At 40.7% G+C, this 27946-nt stretch overlaps 1 protein-coding gene across 1 annotated transcript; it reads right to left on the reverse strand.

The window, feature by feature from the left end:
- Positions 1–217: 217 nt before the first annotated feature.
- On the reverse strand, positions 218–27946 carry LOC131236391 (ceramide synthase LOH2). Its single transcript, XM_058233513.1, has 6 exons — positions 27354–27946; positions 24391–24599; positions 12119–12274; positions 1779–1964; positions 1514–1692; positions 218–583 (listed from the first exon to the last, which is right to left on the reverse strand). The coding sequence occupies exons 1-6, from the start codon at positions 27468–27470 to the stop codon at positions 564–566; spliced, it is 867 nt and encodes a 288-aa protein (XP_058089496.1). The 5' UTR covers positions 27471–27946; the 3' UTR covers positions 218–563.

Here is a 27946-nt window from a genome sequence, read left to right on the forward strand (position 1 = left end):
GTGTGCAAAGGTGCGCACGTGGGTAGGTGAGCATGGCTATATATATATATATATATATATATATATATATATATATATATTCTATTGTTTCCATGTGAGGGCAAGCGAGGCCTGAAGGCAATGGAACCAAAATAGTATCTCTTCCGCATAAAACCCTTTTTTTTTCACATCCTTGGCATGTATTTGGATTTGGACCAGCCCAAAACTTCAAAGAAAGTGTACAAAAACAAAGATGACCACTTTATAAGTGTAAATGAAACCTTGAAATATGACACTTTGATTGGTTTGAGGGTAAGACTAATCTCTGACCTGGATTTCATAGAGGGGAAAAAATTATACAGGAAAACCTAATATACATAAGAAACCAATCATGTAAATATACTTGACTGCCAGTTCTTTTTCAGGAACAAAGAAAAGAAAAATAAAAATCAAGCCCCCATGATATCCACCGGATGGAATGAATAGAATCCAGATTGGACTGTAAAGATGTAAAGATGACGTTGTATCCCCCAATAATTAGCATCACCACTGACTACCTATTCAGCCAAATACTAGACCACTAGCTAATCTTCATCTTCTGAATCTGAAATAAGAAGCCATAGATGTTAGTAACTTAATCTGTTAAAAACATTAGATGCTGCTAAAAATGAAAGTTTTTATTGGAAAATGCACATTTCTCCTGAAGATCCTGACTTCTATATTTGGACATTTTCAAAATATCATGATAGTCTAAAGCTTAGGTTTGGCATGTCCACATCATAAGATGGCCATGGATAGTTGAACTTGATAACACTTATGATAGGTGGCAACAAAACAAACACGGGTCTTAGCCAGAGGAATCATAGGTCCTGATGCAGCAGTAGATTTATTGTAGAGCCCATTGATGGATAGTCCAGACTGCTGATCTGATGGTTCCCATTAAGGATGGGGGGGATACTGGAAATATCTCCCAGATTAGAAGATCCCAACCCTTTAATCAGTATCCCACTAGTTAAGGAAAAGAAAGGCTTAGAAAGACTATGATCTGGAAAAATGTCAAAACTTGGATATGGTTAGATCTTCAAATCTGGGACACCTATTCAAGCAGCCCCAAGCCTCAGACGTGCCCATCAGATCGACGATCTGGACGACCAAACCTCAGGTTCAATTTGAACATTGGATGCTAAGCTCACAGTAATTTGAATGGCAGATGGGAGTATTTTACTATATTACAACATTTCCAAACTAAGGAAAATTTTGGGTGGGTGTGTGAGTGTGTGTGGTGTGGGTGTGTTCAGAAAAAAAAAACAAAAAGAAAAAGGGAGGGGGGGGGGGGGGAATTTTTGGCAAACTGCTACAAAAAAAAAAAAAAGAAAAGAAAAGAAAAGAAAAGAAAAAAAAAAAAAAGAAAAAAAAAAGAAAAAAAGAAAAAAGAAAAAAAAGAAAAAAGAAAAAAGAAAAAAGAAAAAAGAAGAAGAAAAAACCACCTGTGCAGAATTCAAATGTCAAAAGAACATAGCAACACAATGTTTACCTGATCGGATATCCTCTCCCACTTGTCCTCTATTTTTCAGCTGTCTCAAAACCATTGAACATATGAGGATCCACCAGTATATATGAAACACAAGCAGCGTCAAGAGCATTATATTGAAAACATAGTACAACGAACAGTCATAAGTGTCTGATAGATTCAAGTAGTCACGAATATGATAGCTGGAAAATGCAACCCATCAAAAGGATTAGTAAGAAATAGACCACACTTAACAAGATTAGCACACATTCAAATGGTGGAGACAAACCTCGAGGCCCAGATCACCCAAAAGGGAAAGAATATTAGCCGCAGTAGGAGCCACGAGACAGCAAAAAGTCCGAAGAAGAGGCTAGCTCCAAGCTCCTTCTCAGAATATTTAAAAACTTTAGCTGCTTCCATAAAGACATCACTAGCATCATGAAGGGCAAGAATTATTGACCCAATCTGGAAAAACCTGCAAAAGATAACTCAATCCCTTTTCAGTTAATGCCAATTTCAATAGAACCAATACAAAAATAGCATTAAGAAACATTCCCTGGATTAAAAAATAAATAAATAAAGGTTCCAAATGGCTTACAAGGTAATGAATCATGAGAGAGAATAATAACACAATGTTTCTCCCAAATGGCATAGTACTCGACGAAAAAACAATAGCTCCCAGCCTAGACATAGATGTCAATCTATGAATGTTTTACTTCACCTATTTAGGTTTAGGATCGCAAGAAACCTCCAAATGACCCTTAAACCAAATCAAAGGTAATGGGAGGTAGATTTTCCTGCCAGCAACCTATACTGCATGGAACCAATCATTTGCTGGTAGTCGACATTCTGTCCCCATTTCAAATAGTGGGCATATGTGTCTTTCTACCTCTCATGGTAATCACATTCTGAAAATACCTCTCTTGACATCAATAAATGCCTTCTGCAAGTCAGTTTGCTTGAGATTTTCTGCTCACTAGAATTCGCTCCATGGAACTTTCTTCTGAAGGATAAAAAATTGGGGAAGTGACCCACCATGGGTTTTTTGTCAACTCCAGTCCAAATATGTACGGAATAGGTTGTTGTGGGTGCTGACTATAGCGGTTCTCTGTCTATGGATAGGTTGTCTCTTCCCTGAGCCATCTGTGAGCAAAGCAGTATCTGCTTTCTCTATCAAGTGGTTCAGGTGAAAGTTTCAGCTGTCTTCAGTGCTGGAGTTTGATCCAATCACTTGCTTGGCTGACTATACTAATTTGCAAGGACAAGGTATTCTAATCCACATGAGGGTTTTCCTTGCTCTAGCTCATACGAAGATTGAATGAATGTGCCTTGCTTTGATCTTAGGTCTAAAATGAAGCTGAGACATTACATTTTGGGATGTATAATCCATTTGATTAGCAAAGTTTATCCTCTTTGTTATCTCTTGACTGAGTATTGTCAGGAAGGCCAGCTCCTTGATTGTTGAAGCTTCTTCATTCAGAACCTAAAATTTAAGAGATGGCATTTTGCAATTGATTTCAGTCTTAAAAGCGAAAGCCCATCCACAAGAAGTGGATGAGATGTGTCTAGACAGACACTTAGTGTCAGATATGGTTCGATAATGCACTGCAACTTTGAATCAATTTTGGATGATATATATATATATATATATATATGGGAAAAGGTACCATGCGCTCGACCTCACGATAAGCTCCCGTGAGGTCGAGCTGTGTGGGCCCCACCGTGATGCATGTCGACCATCAACACCATGCATTTGATGGGTCCCCTTATGGGATATCCCAAAAATCAGCCGTATACGGAACTCAGGTGGGCCATACCATCTAAAATCATGTGAAGACATCGTTAAAACATATAAAAGCACTTGGTGGGGCCCACCTGAAATTTGCATGCATCTGAAACTTGGTCTGAACCCTCATCCAAGTGGGACACACATAATGGATGGGCTGGATTTGCAAACCACATCTCGGTGGACCCAAAAAATGGTTATGAATGTTTTAATGGTGCACGGCCCCTCTCCACTTCTGTATGTGGTGTGGCCCACACAAGTCACGGATTGACTTGATTTTTGAGACCTAGGCCCACGATGGAATGGTGCATCTGACTGATGGGGTAGATGTTTGAATCGCATCATGGTGGGGCCCACACAGCTCGACCTCATGGGACGGACTCGTGAGGTCGAGCGCATAGTACCTTTTCCCTATATATATATATATATGCAGCCACACCTGCTACAAAGACTGGACACGGGAAGTTGTTTAATGTGAGATTCGACTACTCCCCAGCAAAACCCCAAACTAGGGTTTTACCAATCACTACAATAGAATGTGATGATTTTTATTGATTGCAAACTGTAGTGCATGAGACACTTGGAACCATGGATAGGGAAATTTCAGGGTGGAATTGTTATATGCTAGCAGATGGTCGGACAGGGATTGGTGTGTGATTGGAGATCCCAATACAATTTTATATCTAGATACGAATTATGAGAAGAGAACTGCAGAACCACCAGCTTGGTGTTCAATGAATTGTGTGGGTTGATTGAATATCCCCTTCACGGAGTGAGATTCAACTGCTCAAGAAATAGAAAATCCCCAATCATCTGATGACGATAACTTGTTACTCTTGAAGGGACCAGAAAGCTGACTATTCAGGAAGTTGCTAAAGGGGTGAGGTCAATGATCATTCTCTGATTAATTTGTCAATGGAAGATTATTTGATGGGTCCTCCAGACCAGTTTTGCTTATAACTCGTGCATATTTTTCTTCAAATTCACTGAGTTGAAGCTGCATTGCAAGAAAATAATCAGACCAAAGCACCTGCAGCATTTTCAATGTTCTACGAAACCGAGGGCAAAAAGAGGGCAATGGTACTTGAACATTTTTAATAGATCAAAGAAATAAAACTCGGCCCAAAAGAGAAGGTGATCCAAAAGTTGGTAACAGAAACAAACAGCCTTGGATGCAAACAAGGAACTAGCATATTAACTATAAGAGTTGGCTTGCACTCCAATAAATCATGATTTGCTAACACTGATGGCTCAAGAAAACACCCTTTGCTAAATGATCTGCTTCGGCATTTGCTACTGTCAGTAAGTAAATGATAGAGTTGCTCATCTTTGTAAAGGCATTCCAAGAACCATCTGATGATGATAAGATGGTACTTGAGACTCTTCTGGAAAGAAAAATGTTTGTTTACGTGTCAACCAGGATCATATCTCAATATTTGCATAAACACAGTATATACAGACCCAAGTGTCTGCCCATATGACTGAACACACAATCCACTTGATGAGTTTGTAAATAATATTGTGGAATGTGATTATTTTATACATGCTATTGCTTGAGCATCTAGGAAGTGTAAGGTGATGGACATTATCCCTTATAGTTAAAGATATCAAAGCAAAGGCTTCAACTTTTAAATTTTGATTTAGGCAAACAAGGAATCTCCAGATCTTCTCTCTGTCCTGGGATTCTTTATCCATTGTCAAAATGGTACTCTCCCTTTGCATTATGACGCTCATGTTGGGGAATGAGATCTTTTACAGATGCTATTGCTTGAGCAGCTGGGAAGGGCAGGGCTCCGTGGACATTGTCCTTTATTTTTGACATTATCAAGGCAAAGGCTCTCCAGATTTGCTTTAGGCAAGCAGGGATCTCTGTGTATTCTCTTCATACTGAGAGTGTTTATATATTGTCTTAATGGATAGTTTGTACTCTTCTTTATATTTAATAGAGAGATTATGTTACCAATAAAAATTTATAAAAGCAAATGTATACCATGATGTAGGACAATTAACCACTTGCACTAAAAGCTTGAACTGTTAGAGCATGGCGAATTAATCCCTTTATCTCATTAGCCCAGGCCCCACATCTCATGGGTTAGGACCTCGGCCGATCCCCCCTCATGGGCCCCAAATCACATAGGTACCGCCTCACACAGGCCGCCCACCCCGAGTGTGTCCCTGCATCCCACAGGCTACCCCACTCCAGCCTGGTATGAAATACTCATTAATCACCCCCGGTGAGGAGTCTCGAACACGAGACCTCCCACATGGGCCCCGCCCACCCCGAGTGTGCCCCTGCATCCCACAGGCGACCCCACTCAAGCCCGGTGTGAAAATGCCCCTGTATTAATCACTCTCGGTGAAGAGTCTCGAACACGAGACCTCCCGCTCTGATACCAATTTGATGCAGGACAATTAACCACTTGCTCTAAAAGCTCGAATTGTTAGAGCATAGCGAATTAATCCCTTTATCTCATAGCCTAGGCCCCCACATCTCATGGGTTAGGACCTCGGCCGAACCCCCCTCGTGGGCCTCAAATCACATGGGTACCGCCTCACACGGGCCGCCCAACCCGAGTGTGTCCCCGCATCCCATGGGCTATCCCGCTCGAGCCCGGTGTAATATGCGCATTAATCACCCCTGGTGAGGAGTCTCGAACACGAGACCTCCCCTGTGGGCCCCACCCACCCCGAGTGTGCCCCTGCATCCCACAGGCGACCCCACTCAAGCCCGGTGTGAAAATGCCCCTGCATTATACCAATAACGAAAATGACATGATTTAAAATGAGATTGGCCAGTTTGCATCAACCCCAGGATGGGAAAGAAAGGAGTGAGGCCTGACCATGCACGTTTTGTAGAGCCAAAGGCATTTGGAACATTCCAAAAATGCTTAATGCTCCCATCCCCAAAAATAATAATAATAAACAAAAAAAAAAAATTTGAAATCCTCAAATGAGGATGCAACGATAAAAAGTCAAACATGTTATTTGTTGCATTCTCATTGGAGGAAGTGGACGCACAGTTCTGTTGCTCCAGGTATGGCTAGACTCGGTGTTCGATGTATCGGCATCGTTACAAGTTTCGCCAGCTGGGTATACGGAAACAAGTATCAATATTGCCGATTCCCAGAAATGTATCACTGACTGAGGGAAACATGGGGGCAATGATGGAATTTTTCAGTGGAACTTTAAGAGATGCTAAAATAAACATATTTGCATATTTAGGAATTAAAAAATTGCAAAAAATGATGCATACACAATAAGTTTACATTTAATTGGAGCCTAAATGTATCGCTAACTGAAGGAAACAATAGGGAAACATGGGGGAAATAGTGGAACTTCAAGAGATGCTAAAATACACATATTTGCATATTTGGGAATTAAAAAATTACATAAATGAAGCATACATAATAAGTTTTTAATTAATGGGCTCCTAAAAGTATGTCTTGCTGTAAGAAATCAGTTCAATAATAACAAAAATGAATTTATATAATACAAATGTAGGTACCAAACAATAACTAAGACATAAAAGTAAATGAACTAAAAAATATACCTACATACAAATACAACCAATAACAACAACCATTCATAACACAATAATCAAATATCATTAAACCAATTAAAAAGCAAACAAGCATGCATAATGCATTCATACATTATACATCCATGCATATATAAGCACATAAACACAATACAAGTGCATGATGTCCTAACCATCCAATTATCCATCCACCCCATCCCATCCACCCATCCATCCAATCATCTAAGCATCCATCAGACATCCATCCAACCATCCCATCCAATCATCCATCCATCACATTCATAAAGCCATCCAACTATCCAATCACCCTAAACCATCCATCCATTCAACCATCCAATCATCCATCCATTCATCAAACCATCCATCCATCCAATCATGCAAGCATCCACCCATCACATCCATCCCATCCAACCATCACATCCATCCAACCACCCATCTAATCATTTGAACCATCCATCGAACCATCCATCCATCCCATTTATCCATCCATCACATCCATTCATGCATACATACATACCAATGTTTTGAATAGTGTACGTAGCATAGCCAGAATGCTACGTAGTGTTAGCAAATGGCGTAAATCCTCGGCAGTGTACGCCATAGGGGCCGTACCGTATGTAGCGTCATAATGAATGTTGTGCTCACTTTTTTTAATGATAATTGTATATTGTATTTTGTACTTGATACTCTCAACCTGTGGAGTTTATTTTCATTTCATACTTGTGACTTGTGGTTTCAATCAGGCATTATTAACTAAAGTGGTTTGCTTAGAAAGTTGTTGATGTGATAATGATTTGATTTATATATCTGGATTGGCTTTTGATAAATGACAATTAATAACTTGTTTGAACATGCTTATACTTGAAAAAATAACTCATCTTTTAGGCATTTATATATATATATATATATAGAGAGAGAGAGAGAGAGAGAGGAATGCTCACCTGCGCACCAGTTCTCACGAGAACTCGAGAGAACTTTTTCACAACTCATCACACGTGATGTGGGCCCAAAATCTAAACCGTTCATGTGATGAGTGATGAAAAGGTTCTCACGAATTCTTACGAATTCTTGTGAGAACTGAGAACTGGTGCGTAGGTGAGCAATCCTCTCTCTCTCTCTCTCTCTCTCTCTCTCTCTCTCTCTCTCTCTCTCTCTCTCTCTCTCTATATATATATATATATATATATATTTGTTTTTCTTACTATTTATATTATTTATCATATTTTTAAATAAAAAAGTAGAAGACTAAACGCTACGCAACACGCTACTGCTATTTAAAACACCGATACATACATACATGATCCATCCATCCAAGCGCGCGCGCGCACACACACACACACGCACACACGCACGCACACGTACACACACACACACACAAAAGAAAAGGACCCTCAAGAAAAAAAAAAATGAGTTTTTCCAATTATACAGTTCTGTTTTTAAAAAATATAGAAAATAAAAAAAAATGACGAGATTACCATGAATCCATGATTAAACATCAAAATAAAAATAAACATTATAAGAAAGCAACAACCTAAAATGTACGAGTTGAAAATTCCTTTTTCGATTTAAACAGTTTTTTTTAGAAAATATAATTTTTTTAAAAAAAATCCGAAAAACCAAGAGAACACCGTGAATCAGTAGATCAGCACCTCCTCGTGATCATATAAAAAATTTGGGCCCCAATCCTTATTTTTGGCAAGAAAATGGGAGAAAAATCGGTTTTCCCAATTTTCCCCACATCGGAAAAATTGATCCCAACGTCTCATGCATTTACATGGATTTCAAGTGCAATCTATGTTTAAATCTAAAAACAAAAAAAAAAAAGAGTATTTTACACAATTTCATACCTTGATATTCCAGCCCACCGACACTTCAATCTTTTATTTCAGCCCCAAATCGAAACTTTAATCCATGGAGATTACAAAGGACTGGCCGATTATCACTCTACAACTAAGGTCTGAAAAAAACTACTTTTTTTTTTCTTCTTTCTTTTTTCTTTTTCTTTCAATGAATATCAGCGATATTTCCCTCAAATCATAGACATTTGCCTTTCGTACAGGGGTAGGTATGCGATATTATCGTCGAAACTTCTAAATATCAATAATGCCGATATTATCAGCGATATCTCGCCAAAACCTGGAAATCCCGTGATAGTATGAGGTATTGGTATCTCGCCAATTTGGCAATACCAATAATATCGGCGATATTATTGATTTTATTGGGGAAACTTGGAACAACGCTTGGACTTGACCCTAACTCAAACAATCAGAGATTATGAAGAATATATTTGATCAATATTGACTTTAAATTATCAAAAACATAAAATCGATATTTTTATTGGTATTGATTCAAAAGGTGGCTTGCGATGAGCTAAAAGAAAAGCAAGTAACAATACAACAGCAGTAACTCAATGGGATGCTATCTGAAGCAAGCTGAAGAAGACACAATACAAAGGCGAAGCAATAGCAAGGTCCTATACTGGCTCAAGGATGAGTTCTTCCCAAATCTGGGGAGCTTGGATTGATTCGATCAGATCCTTATTCCCATGTTCAGGTGACACATGACCACATGTGTGAGCCTTCTCGTGTTATGTCAGATAGTTATTAAATAAAATGGTCAATTCTGTCCTTTTATAATGGAATTGACTAAAATATCCTTTATGGCTGGTTGAGAGTTAACTATAGATGGATATTGTTGGAATTTCAGTGTAGAGTAAGGTTTTGTTTATGTCAAGGTCTATATGACCATAATGGGGCTCCCTTACGTAATGTCATGAAGAATTTAAGCATAAAAGAATGCTTTGTTTTCCTTCTCTTGAGATGGTAGATTCTTTTGGTGAGATTCCATTAGATCCATGGTGGAGATGCCATTAAGAGGTGGCACAGTGCTGCCTAGTTATCCACATCTCCGTCAATTGTGACCCAATCCAGCCTGGCATCCTTCAGGTTATGTAACCAGGTAACACCAATAGCCTCTCCACAAGTACCACCAATTTTTTTCTTCTAACAGTAGCTCAAATGATGACCGGGCTCCAATTTCAAGCTAGATTATTGATTTACATGAAAATCAGTAAATAATATCGTAAGAAAACACTAACGGAACACCTTGATATTATGGGAACTCAGAAAGTAAAATGAACAGAAATTTAGAAACCTTCATGCAGCATGTTGTTCTGAAAATCAGGCACCTTGTTTAAAATTTTACTTCTTACTCAAAATTAATAAGGGTCATTGAGGGAATTTAGAAGCAGCACCAATAGGTACTAAGATGAGCGAAAGTAGACTTAGATGGTTTGATCATGGGCGAGTGAGCTGGTACAAGTTGAAGGCTCTAAAAGGGCATGGAGAAGGCCCAAAAGTACGTGGGTGGAGGTAGTAAGAAAAGACTTGATGACCTATGGTCTAACTGAAGTTATGGCCCTTGATAGAGTGGAATGGTGGAAGAGGATTATCTATCCAATCCCAATTAGTTGGGATAAGGCTTAGATGATGACAATGATGACGATGATGATGGCGACAACTAAAAATTAATAGAGGTCTACAATTATGATACAAAAGGAAAGAAAAGGAACAAAAAATCGATTGTGCCAAATGTTGATACAAGAAAAGGTAGCGTGTCTCCCAAGAAGGGTCGCACACATCAACCCATCCAGTTCAGGAAGGAACTTTTGCAGTCCACGCCAGATTAACACCAGTCGGTGCAAGACATTCATGACAAGTGCAAAGAGACTACCAATCAGTATTGACACTTCCCACTAAACCCCATGGTTCAATGGAACCTCTCATCCAATTAAGAGGGCTCTGCGCTGCCTAACTAATAGCAGTGCGCCACATTTTACTCCAACCAATCAAAGCACGCCACGTGTCCATTAACCGTTTCAGGTGGGAAATAACTGTCATTTAAGCAGGTAATAATACCCCCAATGCCTATAAATACCCCACAAGTCTCTCATTTGAGGACACATGTTCTTATACATGTGAATATCAAGATCGAGATCCAGTTCCCTTCTGCTCATTGCCCAGTGCATTGAGAACAGGTTAGCACAGTGTAAGTCATCGGGCTCTAATGCCTGAGGGACTTCCCTTGACGATACTCTCCGTGAGTGGGAGGCACCAGCCTCGAAACCCCTCAGAAGAGATGGAGTGAGGTGGCTCTGTATCTAGCACTATACGACATGTAGGCTCTGCACTAAATGAACAGTACCAGTTCCTAACATCAAGTGCCCAGCGCATGGAAGCTCTGCACTACATGAATAGTACCAATTCCTGACAATCAGCGCTAGTGCACAAGGCACTCCGCGCAGACTCTGTTTCATTCTTGAGATGACACCTGCACCACATCTCTCAATGGTTAAATTTGCCACACACTACACCAGTTTCATATTATTTTCACTTTCCATTTGGCATGTTAGACCCATGGCAATGCCAAAAGATAAAAGTCCCAACCAATACAGCATTTTAAGAAACTTGTTGACAAGGTAATGGCAACTTATTAGCTATACAGGATATGTAGGCTACATGGCTATATGGTTATATGATGCCTCGCAAGCTATATGGCTATATGAAGCCTATATACCTATCTGGATACATGATACACAACCTACTCTAGTTGCCTGACACCCAGTTGGCTATGTGAAACCCCTACAAGTTGGCTATGTGAAATGCTTACAAGGCCTTACAGGTATACAAGTTCCTTGAAGCTCTTGAAGGCTATTCTGATAGTTGCTCCAGACGCTCAGTGACGAAGGACATTAGCTTAGGAGAAATCAGGCATTTGCCTCATTTGCATTTGTATCCTTTGCAAGCTATTTTCCTTGGTTTTCCCTTATACTCAAGGGTTTTCCCCAAGGATTGTAATTAAAGGCTTATGGCTTATCACGGCCTGGAATGTATTTTTCCCCAGATCAAAGAAAGCCTTCTAAAAAGGCATTTATGGATGTGGATGTGATGTTCGCTATGCTAAATGAGTAAGAAATAAACAAAACCAAACAAACAAAAGGCACTTATTTAAAAACGCAGTCAATACCACTCAAGACAACCAATCAAGAATGAGGAACAAGAAACCAGCCAACAGGGATTCTAAAACAGCTTTTAATACTTCTCTTTGAAAGGTGATATAGCTTTCAATGCTGAAACAGTTATCTGCAAATGAAATAAATACATGCAAAACACTGAAGCCAGAAGCTGTTTAAAGCCCATGGGAAAGAGTTTTGAATTTACAGCAATGAGTTCGGAAAATATTTAACAATTGTAAGTACCAGGATCACTTATATGATTCAGAATCTATAGAGTAAGCGGAATAATACCTTGTAACGTAAGAGTATCCAATCAGGATAGTAGTGACAATGTGATGAGACATCATTATGGAGAAATCTTTCCTTCGAGTCTCCCATGTGAGGAGTGCCGCAATGCTGTAGATGTAAAATCCACATTGACACATGTAGTAAAGCTTCAAGGAAAACCTGCACAGAAGAAGCAAGTTAGCACCACTGCAACATTTCCAGAATAAGCATGTAAATCATTTTTTTAGACAGAGAATAAGAATGTAAAAAAAAATTTTCTTTTTCTTTTTTGCTTTTTTTAAAGATAGAATGTAAATCATTAGTTGACAAGAAAACTAAACCATTCAGTACTGAATTATACGAAAATAAATTCTGCATCAAAGATCTTATTTTCAAGTTGGTGCGGGACATATAAGTAGTATATGTGAAAAATCAGTTCATACTTGCCTGCATGCATAAATGTGTATCTGAACCAACTTCTGGCTATTGGAAAAACCAAGCAACTTCAGTTTTAAGTGTACTCATTTCAGATTTTCTAAACCACGTGCAAATCCAAATAAAGTTGGTTGCTCCTTACAGTACCTGTCATTTGCAAAATTCTGCACACTTCTTTTCCCATAGATCCTTTCATTTGTTTACAGTAATCCGCCCTAAATAACTGAATCCCATTTTAGTCCATCAAGAGGAGCCAGCGGCCACGGGCAACAAGACAACACAATTCTAAAAACAAGCGTCCAATATGCTCATGTATTTAATATCCATAAAATTATGCCCACGCATGAAAACTGATTCATACACACGGGAAGCAGGAAATACGATTATGCATTTCATGAAATCAAGGACAGATGCTTATACACCTCAGAAGTCTTCAAAATAACAGCCGACAAGTGAGTGTAGCACTTTCACCTCGTTTTTTATCCTAATAAGATTTTCAAATATTAATCAATCATACTAGGGAAAGGGGAAGGCCAAAAGGATGTGGACAGAGCCATGGAGGTAGTAAGAAAAGAGTTGATGACATATGGTCTAATTGAAGGTATAACCCTTTGTAGAGTGGAATGGCAAAACAAATTCATGTACCCGACCCTAATTAATTTGGATAAGGCTTAGAGGATGATAATGATGACAAGTAGCACCTCAATGTCTACTTTCATAGATGATGGGCCATTAGTAATATTAGAACATCAGAAAGTAAAAGCATAGAAATTGACGCACTATGAAGTGGAAATTGGAGCTCAAATTGAAAAGGAACAGTTCTAAATGTCATGTACCAGATTCAAGACTCAATCTTTATCTCCCAAAAGTCACACAAGACGAGGAAGAGAACGGGTGTTGAATGAAATTCTACAGTTTTTAGGGCATCACACCACTAGAAAGGATACAGCTAGGGCTTCACACTGCTAGTTTATGAAGCATCACACCGGATACACCCAAATCCCACGTGTACACACAGGGCCAGGGTGCGCCCGCCTGCTGGCCAACTCAAACTATGAAGTCCTAAGGCTTTCTGATTGGAATGTAGGGCCCAAACTTGAAGCACCCAAAACCAACACATACAAATAGGGCCAGGGTGGGCCCCGTCTGCTGGCAGATTCAAGATATGAAGCCCTAAACCTTTGCGATTGGACTATGGGGCCCACAATTCCAATCTGGTGGCCCAGTTAAGGGTCGACTGTGAGTTCCAAATCCAATCAGATGCTCCAATTACTTGTCCAGTTGGACTATGGGGTCCACATGTCCAATTGGCACATTGAAGGGAAGAAGAATAACTCTGATCAAATCAGTTATCACCTCTCACCAAGTTTATATGTCATCCCTGTTCAGGTGTCCAATGAAAGTGATGGCCAAGATTGAAACTACTCAGAGAAGTTTCTTTTGGAACAACTAGAAGGGGGCCCGGAAGTTTCATTTGGTAGCATGGCAGGAGGTGCAACGGGATTTGGGCTTTAGAAGCATTAAAGCAACTAATGCAGTGTTCTCTACGAATGGCAGTGGAGGCTAGGGAATGGAAAGGACTGCTTCTCGGAAATAATGGTGGCAAGGTATGGTGCCTTGGATTCCAGCTAGGAGATCAAGCTGGCGCCGTGGAATGCCGGTTACCAAATTTGGAGGGTCATGTCGTGGGTTTAGACTTTATGTGCCTTTTTTCCGATTCATAATGGGTTCAGGGGAGCTCATTTGGTTCTATGAAGATCTTTGGTGTGGGAATGATACCCTTGCTTAAAATTTTCCAGATCTTTATTAGTTTGCCATCAAAGCAAGTGACAGTGAACAAGGTTTTTCAACGGATGGGGGGGGGGGGGGGGGGTAAAGTGATATAGCATCCACTATGCTTCTATCTCAATATGATTGACTCAAAAGCTGTTAAGTTTTGCAAGGTTTGTTGGTAGTTGTCAGGCCATATATATTCCTCTTGACAGCACAAATCGCAGAATTTGGTCTCCAGGACCTGACGGCATGTTCTTGGTTAGATCCATGGTGCATCTACTAATATGGAAACAAAGGTGCGAGATCCCGGCTTCCTCATTTAGCGTTACTATGACTCACCATTTTAGGTAAGATTCTGACCTAAGATCATCTCAAGAACAGAGACTTCGTGATGCAGGACAATTAACCACTTACTCTAAAAGCTCAAACTGTTAGAGTATGGCGAATTAATCCATTTATCTCATAGCCCAGGCCCCACATCTTATGGGTTAGGACCTCGGCCGAATCCCCCTCGTGGGCTCATGGGCCGCCCACCCCGAGTGTGTCCCCGCATCCCACGGGCTACCCCACTCGAGCCCGGTGTGAAATGCCCCTGCATTAATCACCCCCGATGAAGAGTCTCGAACATGCGACCTCCCCCGTGAGCCCCAAATCACATGGGTCACCCACCCCGAGTATATCCCCGCATCCCACGAGCTACCCCACTCGAGCCCAGTGTGTAAAATGCTCCTGCATTAATCACCACCGGTGAGGAGTCTTGAACACGAGACCTCCCGCTCTGATACCAATTTGATGCAAGATAATTAACCACTTGCTCTAAAAGCTCGAACCATTAGAGTATGGCAAATTAATCCCTTTATCTTATAGCCCAGGCCCCACATCTCATGGGTTAGGACCTCGGCCGAACCCCCCTCGTGGGCTCATGGTCCCCAAATCACATGGGCCGCCCACCCCGAATGTGTCCCCGCATCCCACGGGCTACCCCACTCGAACCCAGTATGAAATGCCCCTGCATTACTTCGCTTTGGCTAGCAGATGCCTGCCGTGCTGCTCTAGCGAGTACCGATCATATCTTGTTGCATTGTGACTTCTCCCGTAATGTTTGGTTTGTTACTTGTAATATCAAAGTTCGAGATCAATAGAGTATTCCGAAGCTTGGATGCAAGTCATGGAATGTTGGTCTGTGTCTACTTAGGGTTGGTTCAACCATATTCTGCAGAAGATGGTGGCTTTTGTTGTCCCTTCGGCTTGAGAGAAACAACAGGGTATTCGACAAAAACAAGCATGCAGTAGAAGGTGTGGAAAATATTATCATAAAACAGTAAGGGTAAAAGTGGTCAAATGTGTTCATAGGGGCTTGGGTCATTAAGACTTGCTCAGTATTGTGGAAGCCTCTCTGCCTACAGGTATTTTTGAAGCAAATTTTGACAGGAGTCCTTGGAGAAACCTGGGGCCAACGGAACTAGCGGTTGGTCCGAGATCATTTTGGTATAGTATTGATTAAAGTCTTTGGGTCAATTCTGACTCGAACATGGCTGAAGCATCAGTTCTCTTGCAAAAAGTCAAAATTGTGTTGAACATTAACCTACTCTGTCCTACCGTCAAGGGCGATTCAGGTAATGCAACTTCTTGGGCAAAGGGGAGAAATTGCCCAAGGAGGATTACCGACATCATAGAAGAGGTCCATGACTTATGTGAGCGCCATCAAATTCCTTCATTCTCACCCCAAAAGAAGCTAACTCCAAGGCTGATGAGTTAACCAAGGTGGCATGTTCCAGATTGAGTTTGTTGTCAAAGATTTGAGATAGTTTTTGACCATGTGTGTCTCTATTTTCAGTCTTTTATGTTTGGTGCTATTCTTGTGTTTGGGTTTTACAAGTTGTTTTTGCTGACCTGATTGTATGTGTTGTTTGGCTGACTTTGGTCCAGTCATCCGTGTTGTTTCTTTCCCTTCTTTCTTAAAAAAGTTCAGCATTCGTCCAAAAAGAAAAAAGTGGCCCACCAGCATTAACAAATGTGATTAAGGATCAATTGACGAGATTAAGGATATGTATGAGGGAGCGGTAACAAATGTGAGGACCACTTGTAGAAAAAAGTGAATTCCAATTACTGTAGGCTTGCACGAAGGGTTGGCATTAAACTCATACCCTTTTCCCATTAGTTGTAGACAAGTTAATGAGGCATTTGCAGGAAGAGATCCCATTGTGCATGTTGTTTTCAGATGAAATAGTTTGGATTGACGGTCGGGATTGATTTGTATTGTATTAAATGTCGAAATAGGCCATATACTATGTTTGATACGAAGTTGAAATATGGGGTATACCATCCCCGCGAATACGTCACGGAATGAAGATTAAGAGATGGCGGTGCAGTATTGTCAGTATTGTCAGAGGCGAGTGCATCGAGCAGTGCAGCGCACTCATGATGCAATATTGGGTAAGACATCTAGGACGGAAGGGAAGCTGCATCTGTGGACGACCATTGCGTGCTACTCCTTCACCTCTCCCCATCGTCCGCCTTCTACTGCATGTGGTCAGTCACCTCCTCTAAATCTCTTTCGAAGGTTTGTGATCCATATCACAGGCGAAATTCGTTTCGGAGAGTTGGAACGGGACGATCTGGGATTTCCTTTCCAAGATCGGAGGTTTGAAACCAGATCGTTCAAGAACTGATGTCCTCCTTCCCGAATCCGTATTGGTACACTTCTCTCCTGGAAAAAAATGACCCGATTCAGGAGTTAGGTCGCACTGGCCTCTTCGAACTCAAGTAGCCCTTGTTCTAGTGGGGTGTATACGGTCTGCGTATACACCTCTGTTTGTGAAAAAGCTTTTTACTTTCCACGTCTGGGTATACCGCCGAATCAGGAGATTTTCAAGTAAATCTCACTAAGTTGTATCAAAGGGTTTCGCAATATTCTTCGGTCAGTGTGGAAGATGGGATACGACCAATGCATGCGACCATTAAAGGTAAGTGAAGGGCGTGGATAGACCTTGTTTCAAAGAAGTCTACGGTTTATAAAAACCTACACTCCTTTTTCTTCTTCTACACCATCTATTTTTGGGAAGTTTTTTTTGCGGTAAGACTGTGCTACATCTGGGCTGATCATTGGTGGAGGTATTACTCATATCTTCCTTGAGTTTGTACGGAATGAAGCACTGGGCCATATCCTGATGGGTGCCACAAGTAGTAGATCCTGGTGGCCAAATCGGATTGCCTCCATCACCTCCATCCGTGGGTAATAATGGATGCTATCTGAGCCCCACCATGGATGGGCTGACGGGATGGTTTCGCTACAAGGGCCTAATTCATTCACGATCTGGAGAGTGTAAAATAGATGGACAGCACGGATGGGTCACAGACATCATTGTGGGGCCCACATAGCACTGACCATCAACCCATCAAAGCCGGGCAGTGGGAAGAGGCAATGAGTTTCGGCTTTAATATAAAAAGTATATACACTACGTGGCCCATATACGTCGCTGTATCCAAACATTGGCTACTTGGATGCATTTGTATACTTGCCCAACAAGCAATCTAATCCAAACACTCACCTGTCCTCTGCATATGTGGATGTATTTCGATTTTGGTCGAACGTATACTTCAACAATAGATGGACACAATGCAACACAATGGTATACGTAAATCCAAACAGGCCCTTATGCAATTACGCGATGGCATAAGCAATCAACTCAGGCTGATGGCATGGATGTGGACCATCCATCATATCGAACCCACCTTTGATGTGGATCGTCCATCTTGCAGGGCCCGCCTTGGATGCAACTATTCATCATTAGGAGCCAACCTTCGATGTGGATTGTCCATTATGTGGGGCCCACCTTCAATGTCCAATGCCTATCTCACAGAGCTCACCTTTGATGTGGACCATCCATTGTATGAGGCCCACCTTAAATGCGGGTCATTCATCATGTGGATAGTTTGTTATATGGGGCCCACCCTAATGTGGGTCATCCGTCATGTGGGGCCACCTTCAATGTCCACTACCCATCTTGTGAATCCCACCTTTGATGTATACCATCCATTGCGTGGGCCCCACCTTCAATGTGCGTAGTCCATCATGTGGGGCCCACCTTGGATGTCGGCCATTCATCATTAGGGGCTGACCTTTCATATGGACCGTCCATTATGTGGGGCGCACCTTGATGTGGATCATCCATCTTGTGAGGCCCACCTTCAATGTTCATTGCCCACCTTTGATGTGGACAATCCATCGTGTGGGCCCCACCTTCAATGTGGGTCGCCCATCATGTGAGGCCCACCTTGGATGCTGGCCATTCATCATTAGGGGTCGACCTTTGATGTGGACCATCCATTCTATGGGGCCCACCTTGATGTGTGTCATCTATCATGTGGACCCACCATCAATGTTAATTGTACATCATGCGTAGCCCACTTCAATGTCCATTGTCCATCATGTGGAGCCCACCTTTGATTTAGACCTTCCATCATGTGGGCCCCACCTTTAACGTAGGTTGTCCATTATGCTGGGCCACCTTATGGACTGTCCATAATGTGAAGAGATGTGAGAGAGAGAGAGAGAGAGAGAGAGAGAGTAGAAGAGTAAAAAGTTAAAAAGCAAGATTTTTTTTTTTTAGATTTAAAGAAAGGATTTTTTGTTGATGACTATAAGTAACTTTAAGGTGTTAAGTTACTTTTGAAATGGTATTTACCAAACTAACTTTAAAAAGTAACTTTTTTGCTGCTACAAGTAAGAAAAGTTACTTAAGGAGTTGGTATCCAAAACAAGGTATTCCGTAATAGTAACAGTGGCCATAACGACCACCACTGTTACTTTTACAATACAGGCTGTAACGGCATCTTTTTTTTATTGAAAAAAAAAAAAAAATTTGAAAAACTTGCATCAGCCTTGTAATAGACTGTTATGGGGTTGTTACGGTCTTTATAGGAGGCGTAATGGGCCGTTATGGGTCTATAACAACTGTTACGGGTCATTTTTTTCGTTACGGCCGTTACAACCCCGTAAGGTGTAACAGTTGCCACCGATACCTTTACATAATGGCCTTTACAGCCTGTAACAGCCGTTACGGCACACCATGATCCAAATAAGCCCTAAATGTTGATGGGAGCTCTCTAGGTAACCCAAGGACTTCCAGTGGGGGTATTTTAAAGGACAAATCTAGTTCCACTTAATTCACTTTTTTTTGGGCCACTGGCTTGTAATTCAAATAGAGTGGAATTGTTATCTATTAAAATCAGGGTGAAGCTTTTTGCTAATAAGGTAGGTGACCCTCTAATGGTTGAACCCCTCCTGGAATCTCACCTTTATTTTAAATGATCCATGGATGTGTTTCAGTCCATGGATATCTTTCATCCCTACAGAGATTAATATTATAGATGACCATCTTTCAAGAATAATATAGATGACCCTTTAACAAAGGAAGGAGTCCGTAGATCGTCTCTTTGTATAGGGGATTCTAATACATTGCCTTGATGCATGTTGTATATTTTTCATTTTAGCTTTTTAACAAAATCATTTCATTCTCAATCAAACAAAAAAAAAAAAAAAAAAAAGGAAAGAAAGAAAATGAAAAGGGCCGTTTGACTGCAATATTAGGGCTGGATATATGCTATATAGGCCATGGGCATGAGCTATTTTGGTTAGCAAGGGGCGAAGTATGTGCCAACAGCTTGGGAAACGAGGTAATCAAGGGAAGGACAACCAATGAAGGAATGATATGATGGTGGAAAGGGGTTGTTAGAAGGTCAAATGGGGTTTAATAAGGGGTGTGGTAGATTGGGATTTGAGGTAGTATATGGCAAGCTAAAGAAGACATACTTTGAATAGATAGAATTAAGTTGGCTAGCAAAATGGTTGGATGCTGATTATGGACCGTTGGGAACTGCTTAATGGTTGTTGGAATCTGAGGATGGCCTTGAAAGGAAGAATGTATAAGGAAAGAAGAATCAAACAGAGTAGGCTGTCAGTTATGCATTTGGAGTTGGACGTAGGTGCTGGAGACAATTTAGATGCAGAAAATAGATTTTAAACCATGGACTGACAAGTTTGATGCACTTAACAGTAGGCAGGCCAAACCAATTGATGAGTTTGATGCAAAACTGAAAACAAGGCTTACTCAATTGACTCTAAAAGCATATTTGCAGCAGAAAATAGAAATTAACCATTTGATTCTAAATGGGTTTGAAGCCAGAAACGAGAATGCATGCAATGTTATGGAAGCAAGGAAATAAGACCAGACACCAATTGATGCAAAAACAGAATCTAGGCTGACCAATTGATGAACTTTAATGCAGAGATAGAACTAGAATAGGCATTCAGTGCAAAAAATTGAAAAGCAGGGCTACAACATAAGACTGATGCAGGCTTAACCAATCGGTTCAAGAACCAGTATTTGCTGCAGAAAATAAACTGTGATTTAACCGTTTGATGCAGAAAATGAGTTTGAAGCAGCCAACTGAACCTATTGATGCCAGTTATAGATTTATGGAAAAAACCAAGATTTATTTTGCTGATTGATGTAGATGCAATCTTCGGACTAACCAATATATAAAGGAAACAGATTTAATGCAGGAAAACTGCATAACCAAAAGCGGAACAAGTTGCTAAGATAGAACTTGCACTGATACCAAAACTGGCATGTTAAAAGTGAAAAGTGCTCGTGTGTGTGCTCATGCATGGGTCCACAGTATGAACAGACCACCCGTGGGGGCCACCAGTGATGCTCTTAATAAATGAAGTTTGAAATATATTGCTTGGAACAGAATTTCTTAAAGCTTAATAACAGGAGTCCTGTCCATTTATCAGACAAATGATACTGAACAGTTAGCAAAACATGTTTCTGGCTAGAAACCACAGTTGCCAAATTCACTCCAAACCACACAAACTGCAAACTGATTTGGCAAACTAAATAACTAATTAGATAGTTTATGCTACTCTCTCCTAGTTTCACTGGGAATGCAGCAAACTGCTAACTACTTAGAAGTTAGAACTGAATGACAGTGAAGCAAACAGCTATGCTACAAACACCACATGTAAACCAGTTCAGACATATTAATACGTAATGCTATATGTAATCATCTACCATGACGGTAGCTCATCACTGAATCTAGGTCCGGCTAGCACTGGTGGCATCCATAGGCTGATAGGCTCAATCTTGTGTGTGCTTTGGTTCAACATGGAAAAAAGGTTCCAACCATGTGGAAGGTAGAGGCCTCCTTTAAGGAATTTAACTGATATCAAATTCCCATTCAAGCCACCTCATTCAGGAAGGCAATTCTCCCAATGCTGGCATAGGTGGTACCCACAGTATGATGGGAACAATAAGGGTCAAATAATCCTTGTGTTCTTTGGTCCGACTACGGAAACAGATTGAAACCATGTGCAAGTTAGAGGTCTCCTTTTAAGGAATTAACTGAGCTCAAATTCCTATACAAGCCACCTCATTAGTGAGGACACCTCTTTCAATGCAATATCATTGGCCTCAAGGTGAGGGCAATTCTTCCAATGTTGGGATTGATCACTCATAGGATGACAGGAATGATAAGGGTCAAATCATCCTTGTGTTATTTGATCCAACTGGGGAAAAAGGTTACAACCTGGAGTCAGGGACCCGCTCACATTATTCATCAGCTTTTGGATCTTGTCTCCTCGATCACCATTGAGTTTGCATACATATCATTGTGCATGCAAACAAGTTCTTACTTCTTAGGCTACCTCAAGTAGGAGTGGGTGTGTGTGTGTGTGGAGAGAGACACACACACACATACACACATATATAGATATACGTATACATATATACACATACATACATACATACATGTGTGTAGGGAAATGGTACTATGAGGTCGACCTCATGGGAGCTTCCCATGAGGTCAAGCTGTGTGGGCCCCACCGTGATGCCTATCGGACATCCACACCGTGCAATTGGTGGGTCCCCTCTAGGTTATGGGATATACCAAAAATCATCCATATCTGGAATTCAATTGGGCCATACCATCTGAAATTGTGTGAAAACATGCCTAAAACATCTAAAAGCACATGATGGGGCCCACCTGAGTTTTGGATATGGCTGAAACTTGGTGTGACCCCTCATCCAAGTGGGGCACACACAATGGATGGGCTGGATGCGTGAACCACATCTCAGTGGGCCCTAAAAATGATCATGAAGGTTTCAATGGGTGGGTATCCACTCTCAACAGTTGCCTGTAATGTGGCCCACCACCTAAATCATAGATTGGCCTGATTTTGAGGACCGTGGCCCACCACGTAAGGGTGCATCTAACTGATGGGATGGATGTCCAATACACATCACGGTGGGGCCCACACAGCTCGACCTCATGGGGAGCTTCCCATGAGGTGACATCATAGTACCTCCCCCCCCTCTTCACACACACACACACACACACACACACACACACAAATAAATATATATATGACTCTTTGTACAGAGCGATCTTTGCTCCTCAAGTTTGTATCTTTCCTATCTTTAATGATGCCATCTTCTGTCGAAAAGAAAAGGTCATACCATAGCAGATCTAAAAACTATCTAAAAAGAAAGTCAAGGCATGTTACTGCCTACATGGCAGCCTTCTCCACAGCTCTTTCCAATTTTCTCACTTTATTTCTTTTTTCAGTAATAGTAATAGCTTCTCTCTCTTGAGGAAGTGCAAGTAAACATTTGAAAGCATGGTGTGTTGTAAAGGCCGTTATGTAAAGGTAGCAGTGGCAACCATTACGTAAAGGTAACGGTAGCAACTATAAAGGTTGTAATGGCCGCTATGTAAAAAATGACTCGTAAAGGTTGTAATGGGGTAGTAAAGGCCGTAACGGCCGTTATGGAAAAAATGACATGTAAAGGCTATTGTTACGGGCTTGCAGCTCCCATAATGGCCTGTTATACCCCCTGTAAAGGCCGTAACGGTTCATTATAGTGCTGATACAAGTTTTTCAGATTTTTTATTTATTTATTTTTTTTTTTTGAGAGAGAGAGAGAGCATAACGGCCGTTACACCCCGTATCATAAAGGTAACGGTGGTGCCTGTTATGGCCACCATTATTTTTATGGAATACCTTGCTTGGAGGGATTGTTCAAAGAATTCTACTCTACGTAGTCACACACTTCAACATGATACACTACACTCGGAATTCAACACGATACACTATGCTCGGAAGAATGTGACTCTAAGCTTGGACAGATTGTTCGAAGAATGCTACTCTATGTAGGCACACAGTTCAATACAATACACTTGCAACCTTTCAAAAAAAAAGGCACAATGCAGTGGTGAGATCAAAGCAATGTCCAGCCTTGCATAATTCCTGGGCCAGTGCATATTGAGAGCAGGGCCCAAATGTTGAACAATTTGCATCTTACACAATTTCAACGGTCAAATGTGTTGTGCACCCACGCATCGTGCGGCTCCCTGCTAGTTATGTGTAAAAGACCAGGCAACATGGAAGGCTATAGCTATGTCTAAATTGCAACATATCTTCCCAGGCAAATGATAGCAGTTCTTGTCTCACAGTAAGGGATGCATTCTTCATACCTCAACAATTTACAAAACAATATTTGCCAACTTCATAAGCCTTTGCCATGGCTGGTTCCAGAGCCCAGGCAAAAGATGAGGGTTGATGACATGTTGTAATGACAGCCAATCATACATCTTTTGCCGATCTCCCATCTAAAAGCCAACCCCATATTGCTGGGAGAAGGGGTAAGATGACAATGATGACAATTTACCAACTTCTAAGTTAATAATAAATTGTTTTAAAACTGTGGCAATCGGTTGCATATTGGTTATTAATATACATCAGCAACGAGTGGTTGATGTGTTAGTGGCCTATAGTATAATAGCTGAACCATTGACAAATTTTCAAAGTGATCCCCAATAAACTAATCACATTGGAAGATATAGTTCAATATGACTCAACATCAAAAAATAGCAGATACTTTCTTCTTTGTATGGCCTCATTGATCGAAACTTAAGTGAAACAGGATGGTAGTACATGGTGTGTCCTAAAAAACATATGGATTTCGAGATATTGCATACATCAATGCATTAGCTCCTACAAAAAGGGAAAAAATAATACTCACTTCAGTTCTTGATTTGGCCACCCTCTGAAGTATTCGAGTGAGTCTCTAAACCAGGGTTCATGATAAGTAATTGTAAGAATGCATGCTTGAACAGAAGCATAGTATGTTAGCTTCCACATAGATTCAGAGCATTTTACTATCTTTGCCCGTTTGGCCTCATTAAGCTTAGCTGGAGCAGTTCCATTACCCAACAGCCAGTGAGCCAACCTCTGGAGAGAAGAAAATAAAGCACATATGAATGTTAGAAAAGGAAAACTTCAATCCACAGAAAAGAAGGAAGAAATTTCAAGTCATCGTAAAACTCAATGGTAGTATGCCTCCAGCATGGGAAGATAAACCCAATACTTCGCTGGGTAGGCCATTAAGCTTTGACAAATCAATTTGTTGCACCAGAGAAAAATAGGCCAGCTTCAAGGTCTTTTTATTTTTTGACACGCAAGTTGGGCTCAAGAAAGATGGAAAATCTTCAAGTAATTTAATGAATACAATCATATCAATGAGTTCCACACATCAATGAAAGTGCAAAAGAAAGTTGAAGTGCACCACTCAAAGGGACATCATTCATTAGATGGCGAACAGCTTGGTTTTATAACACAAACCAAATATTAGTAAGACTGGGAAAATGCAAAAGAAACAAAGCGTATGCAAAAAAAGATGGAAAAGCTTCCCTATCTTTTTTCCCCCCAAAGGTGAAAAGCTTCCCTATCTTGCTAAAAACTAGATGAAGTATGAAGAGAACCCAAGCAACATAAGCCCAGTGACTCTTATCTGCCCAGTATGAGTACAAAAAATGTGAAAGCGTCAATGTTTAAAAAAATGAATCCGGGTACAGCATCTGTAAGTTCTACAAGAAATATACTACACTACTCTTTTTTGGATGAAATTTTATTAATGAAAGGGAATAAAAAAATCAGGATCCAAAATCACATTAAAGGGAACCAAGATCCCAAATAAAAAGTGAGGCTTCTCTCCCTCCCTCCCTCCCTCCCTCTCAGCATTATTAATGGAAAGATACAGGTCTGCTAGGCTTCCGTCAGGCCAAGGCATGTTCACAATGGGCCTCAACTTGATGATGTCCTAGCTCTCACACAGGCGTGGCCAACTGACACGAGGATCATCTTCATGCTGCTTAAGGTTATTATGGCATGCCCCCATGACTATGAAAGCATGTTTGGATTTGAAGTAAACCTTGGAAAACTAAGGGGTCGTTTGGATGCCTGTAAATTGGGCTAGCTGTAAACAAAATACAGGTAAATGATTTACAGGCAGTGTTTGGATGCTGAAAAATGCTTGTAATTGAATCGGCTATAAATTATTTACAGCTTTTAGCTACAAATGAAATCCATGTGATTTCATTTGTCTGCAAATCATTTACAGCCTAACGGCCATAATTTTGAACTTTTAGCTGAAAATGATATCTCTCTAAACAATCTGCAAGCTATTCAAACACTGACAACTATTTACCTGTAAACAAATTACAGCTTAAAGCCAAACAGGACAGGGTATAAATGATTTACACCTGCAAATCATTTACTTACAAAATTTACAGGCATCCAAATGAGCCCTAAGGAAAACAAAATGAATTCCTTTATGTGCATTTCCTTTGTTCGAGAAACATAAAAGCAGGAGGAAATCAATTTACTTTCCTCGAAAAGTGAGTAAAATCTTTTTGTTCAAAAAGTCAATTGGTGGGGGAAAAAAAGCTTCCCTCTAAGTGAGGTTTTAAATGGGAGAATTGATGGGAAGAGATTCTCCTTTCAAAATTGTAACCCAAACACTGGAAAATGGAAAAGAAAAGCATTTTCTAGGACAGTTTCTATAGCAAGACAAATACTTGTTAAGGGTTTCCTTTCCTAGCATTGATTCACTTTTACTTCAGCTTATGTCACCATCTTAGCTTCATTTCTCTTCTTTTGTTTTCTTCCAATCCAAACATGCACCCAATGGCATGCCCCCATGACTTTGAGTGGGCCAAGGCATGCACAGCATACCTAGTGAGCACTGATAATGGTTGTGCACATATCTCCACCAATTAAAAGACAGTTGGAATCTAGCGCGCTTTCAATATGCAAATTTTCAAACACCCATTTTTGGATACGTGTTGAGATTCCCACCCACCATTGCTAGATGGTTGAAGATATGCAGGAACCATCTCTCAGACACACTGTGCACACAATCTTTTCCCAGAAAAGGATCATGAATCATGTGGGAGCATTGGCTGATATATTTCAGTGCCTAGGATGCAATTCCTACAAAACCCTTCTCCTTCATCCATTTGAAATGTATTTCTTGACATCTCTAGCCATAGCTGCAAACTGATGGGTGGCTGACAAGGTGATTTTACCTATTCCCCAAGCCAAGGGAGTGGATACAAAATCAATGGAAAAGGAAAAGAAAAAAGAAAACGATCATAAGCTTCCTGCCTTAGGCCAGAAACCATGGATCGCACAAAACCCATAAACTAAGAGTAGAGTGGGGCTATTAGCTTGCCAAACAGATAATTCAAACAAAAGGCTCTTAAACTGCAATTCCTTGAGTTTCCATTAGTCTATTTTATGCAACATTCTACATCACAAAATAAACAAAGCTCGTTTTAGTATGTTCCAAGTAATTTAGGGTGTGTTTGGTGGTACCAAACATCATAAAATTTCATGATATTTCATGATTAATTAGTCTAATTAGGTGAAAAAAATTGCAAATTTTGGTGCAACCAAACACACACCCTTGACGACACACGGCAGTGAATATTTTCTGTATTGGAAAGAAAATCATTCAACTAAAAGAATTATGGATTTGTTACAATTACGACAGAAAATGGTTTTTCAGAAAATCAAAATCAGTCCAATCTAACAATCCAAATTAACGGTTGACAGGCTTAACAAGTTTCAGTAAAAAATAAATGATAGTAAATAGAGAATAGGTATCTCAACAGACAGGATCTGAACAATCATACAGACAAGTACCCGATAGATGAAGGAGTCCAAAAAGTATCTGGCGACGACGAAAGCAAACGCGAAGTAGATAGCGATAAGGATGTGACTGGCCTCAGGAACGCCGCTGCGACTCCAGATCGAGTCCATGAGAATTCCGAAAATTGACAGAGAGAAGCATCAATTGATCGATGACGACGATCGATATCTCGTGAATAATCGGTTGTTAGAAGAACGAAGCGGTGGATTCTATGAACAAGTTATGGCAAGAGATTGAGAAGCAGAAAGAGATACTGTTGCTGAGAATGGCATTTCCATGAGAGGGCGGGAGGGAGAGGGGCGGAACGGACGGTTGAGATATTCTTTCCTATGGCGTATATTTCAAAAAGGGAAAGAAGAATGTGGTCCGTTGGCTTGAAAGAGAATGAGAGAGAACGCTAGGTCAAAGCAGAGGAGAGGCGAGGCGAGGAGCAGCCAGGAATAGAAACTAAAGGGGAGGAGAGGGAGGGTGTAGTGCGCACCGGAGAGCTCAGATCTTCAAGGAGCTGCGCATTACGCACAGTGGGCGTTATTAGCTCACATGACGGTCACGTGAACGGGGGTCATAAGATGGACGATTGGAATCA

Source organism: Magnolia sinica, chromosome 2, assembly GCF_029962835.1.
Source record: "Magnolia sinica isolate HGM2019 chromosome 2, MsV1, whole genome shotgun sequence".
Lineage (NCBI taxonomy): Eukaryota > Viridiplantae > Streptophyta > Magnoliopsida > Magnoliales > Magnoliaceae > Magnolia > Magnolia sinica.

Coding starts and splice junctions, on each gene's coding strand:
- LOC131236391 (XM_058233513.1), bottom strand. CDS start 27,470: ATGGACTCGATCTGGAGTCGCAGCGGCGTTCCTGAGGCCAGTCACATC. Junction 24,600..27,353: donor TGGACTCCTTCATCTATCGG/GTACTTGTCTGT, acceptor TCTTCTCTCCAG/AGGTTGGCTCACTGGCTGTT. Junction 1,693..1,778: donor TGGGTGATCTGGGCCTCGAG/GTTTGTCTCCAC, acceptor TGCATTTTCCAG/CTATCATATTCGTGACTACT.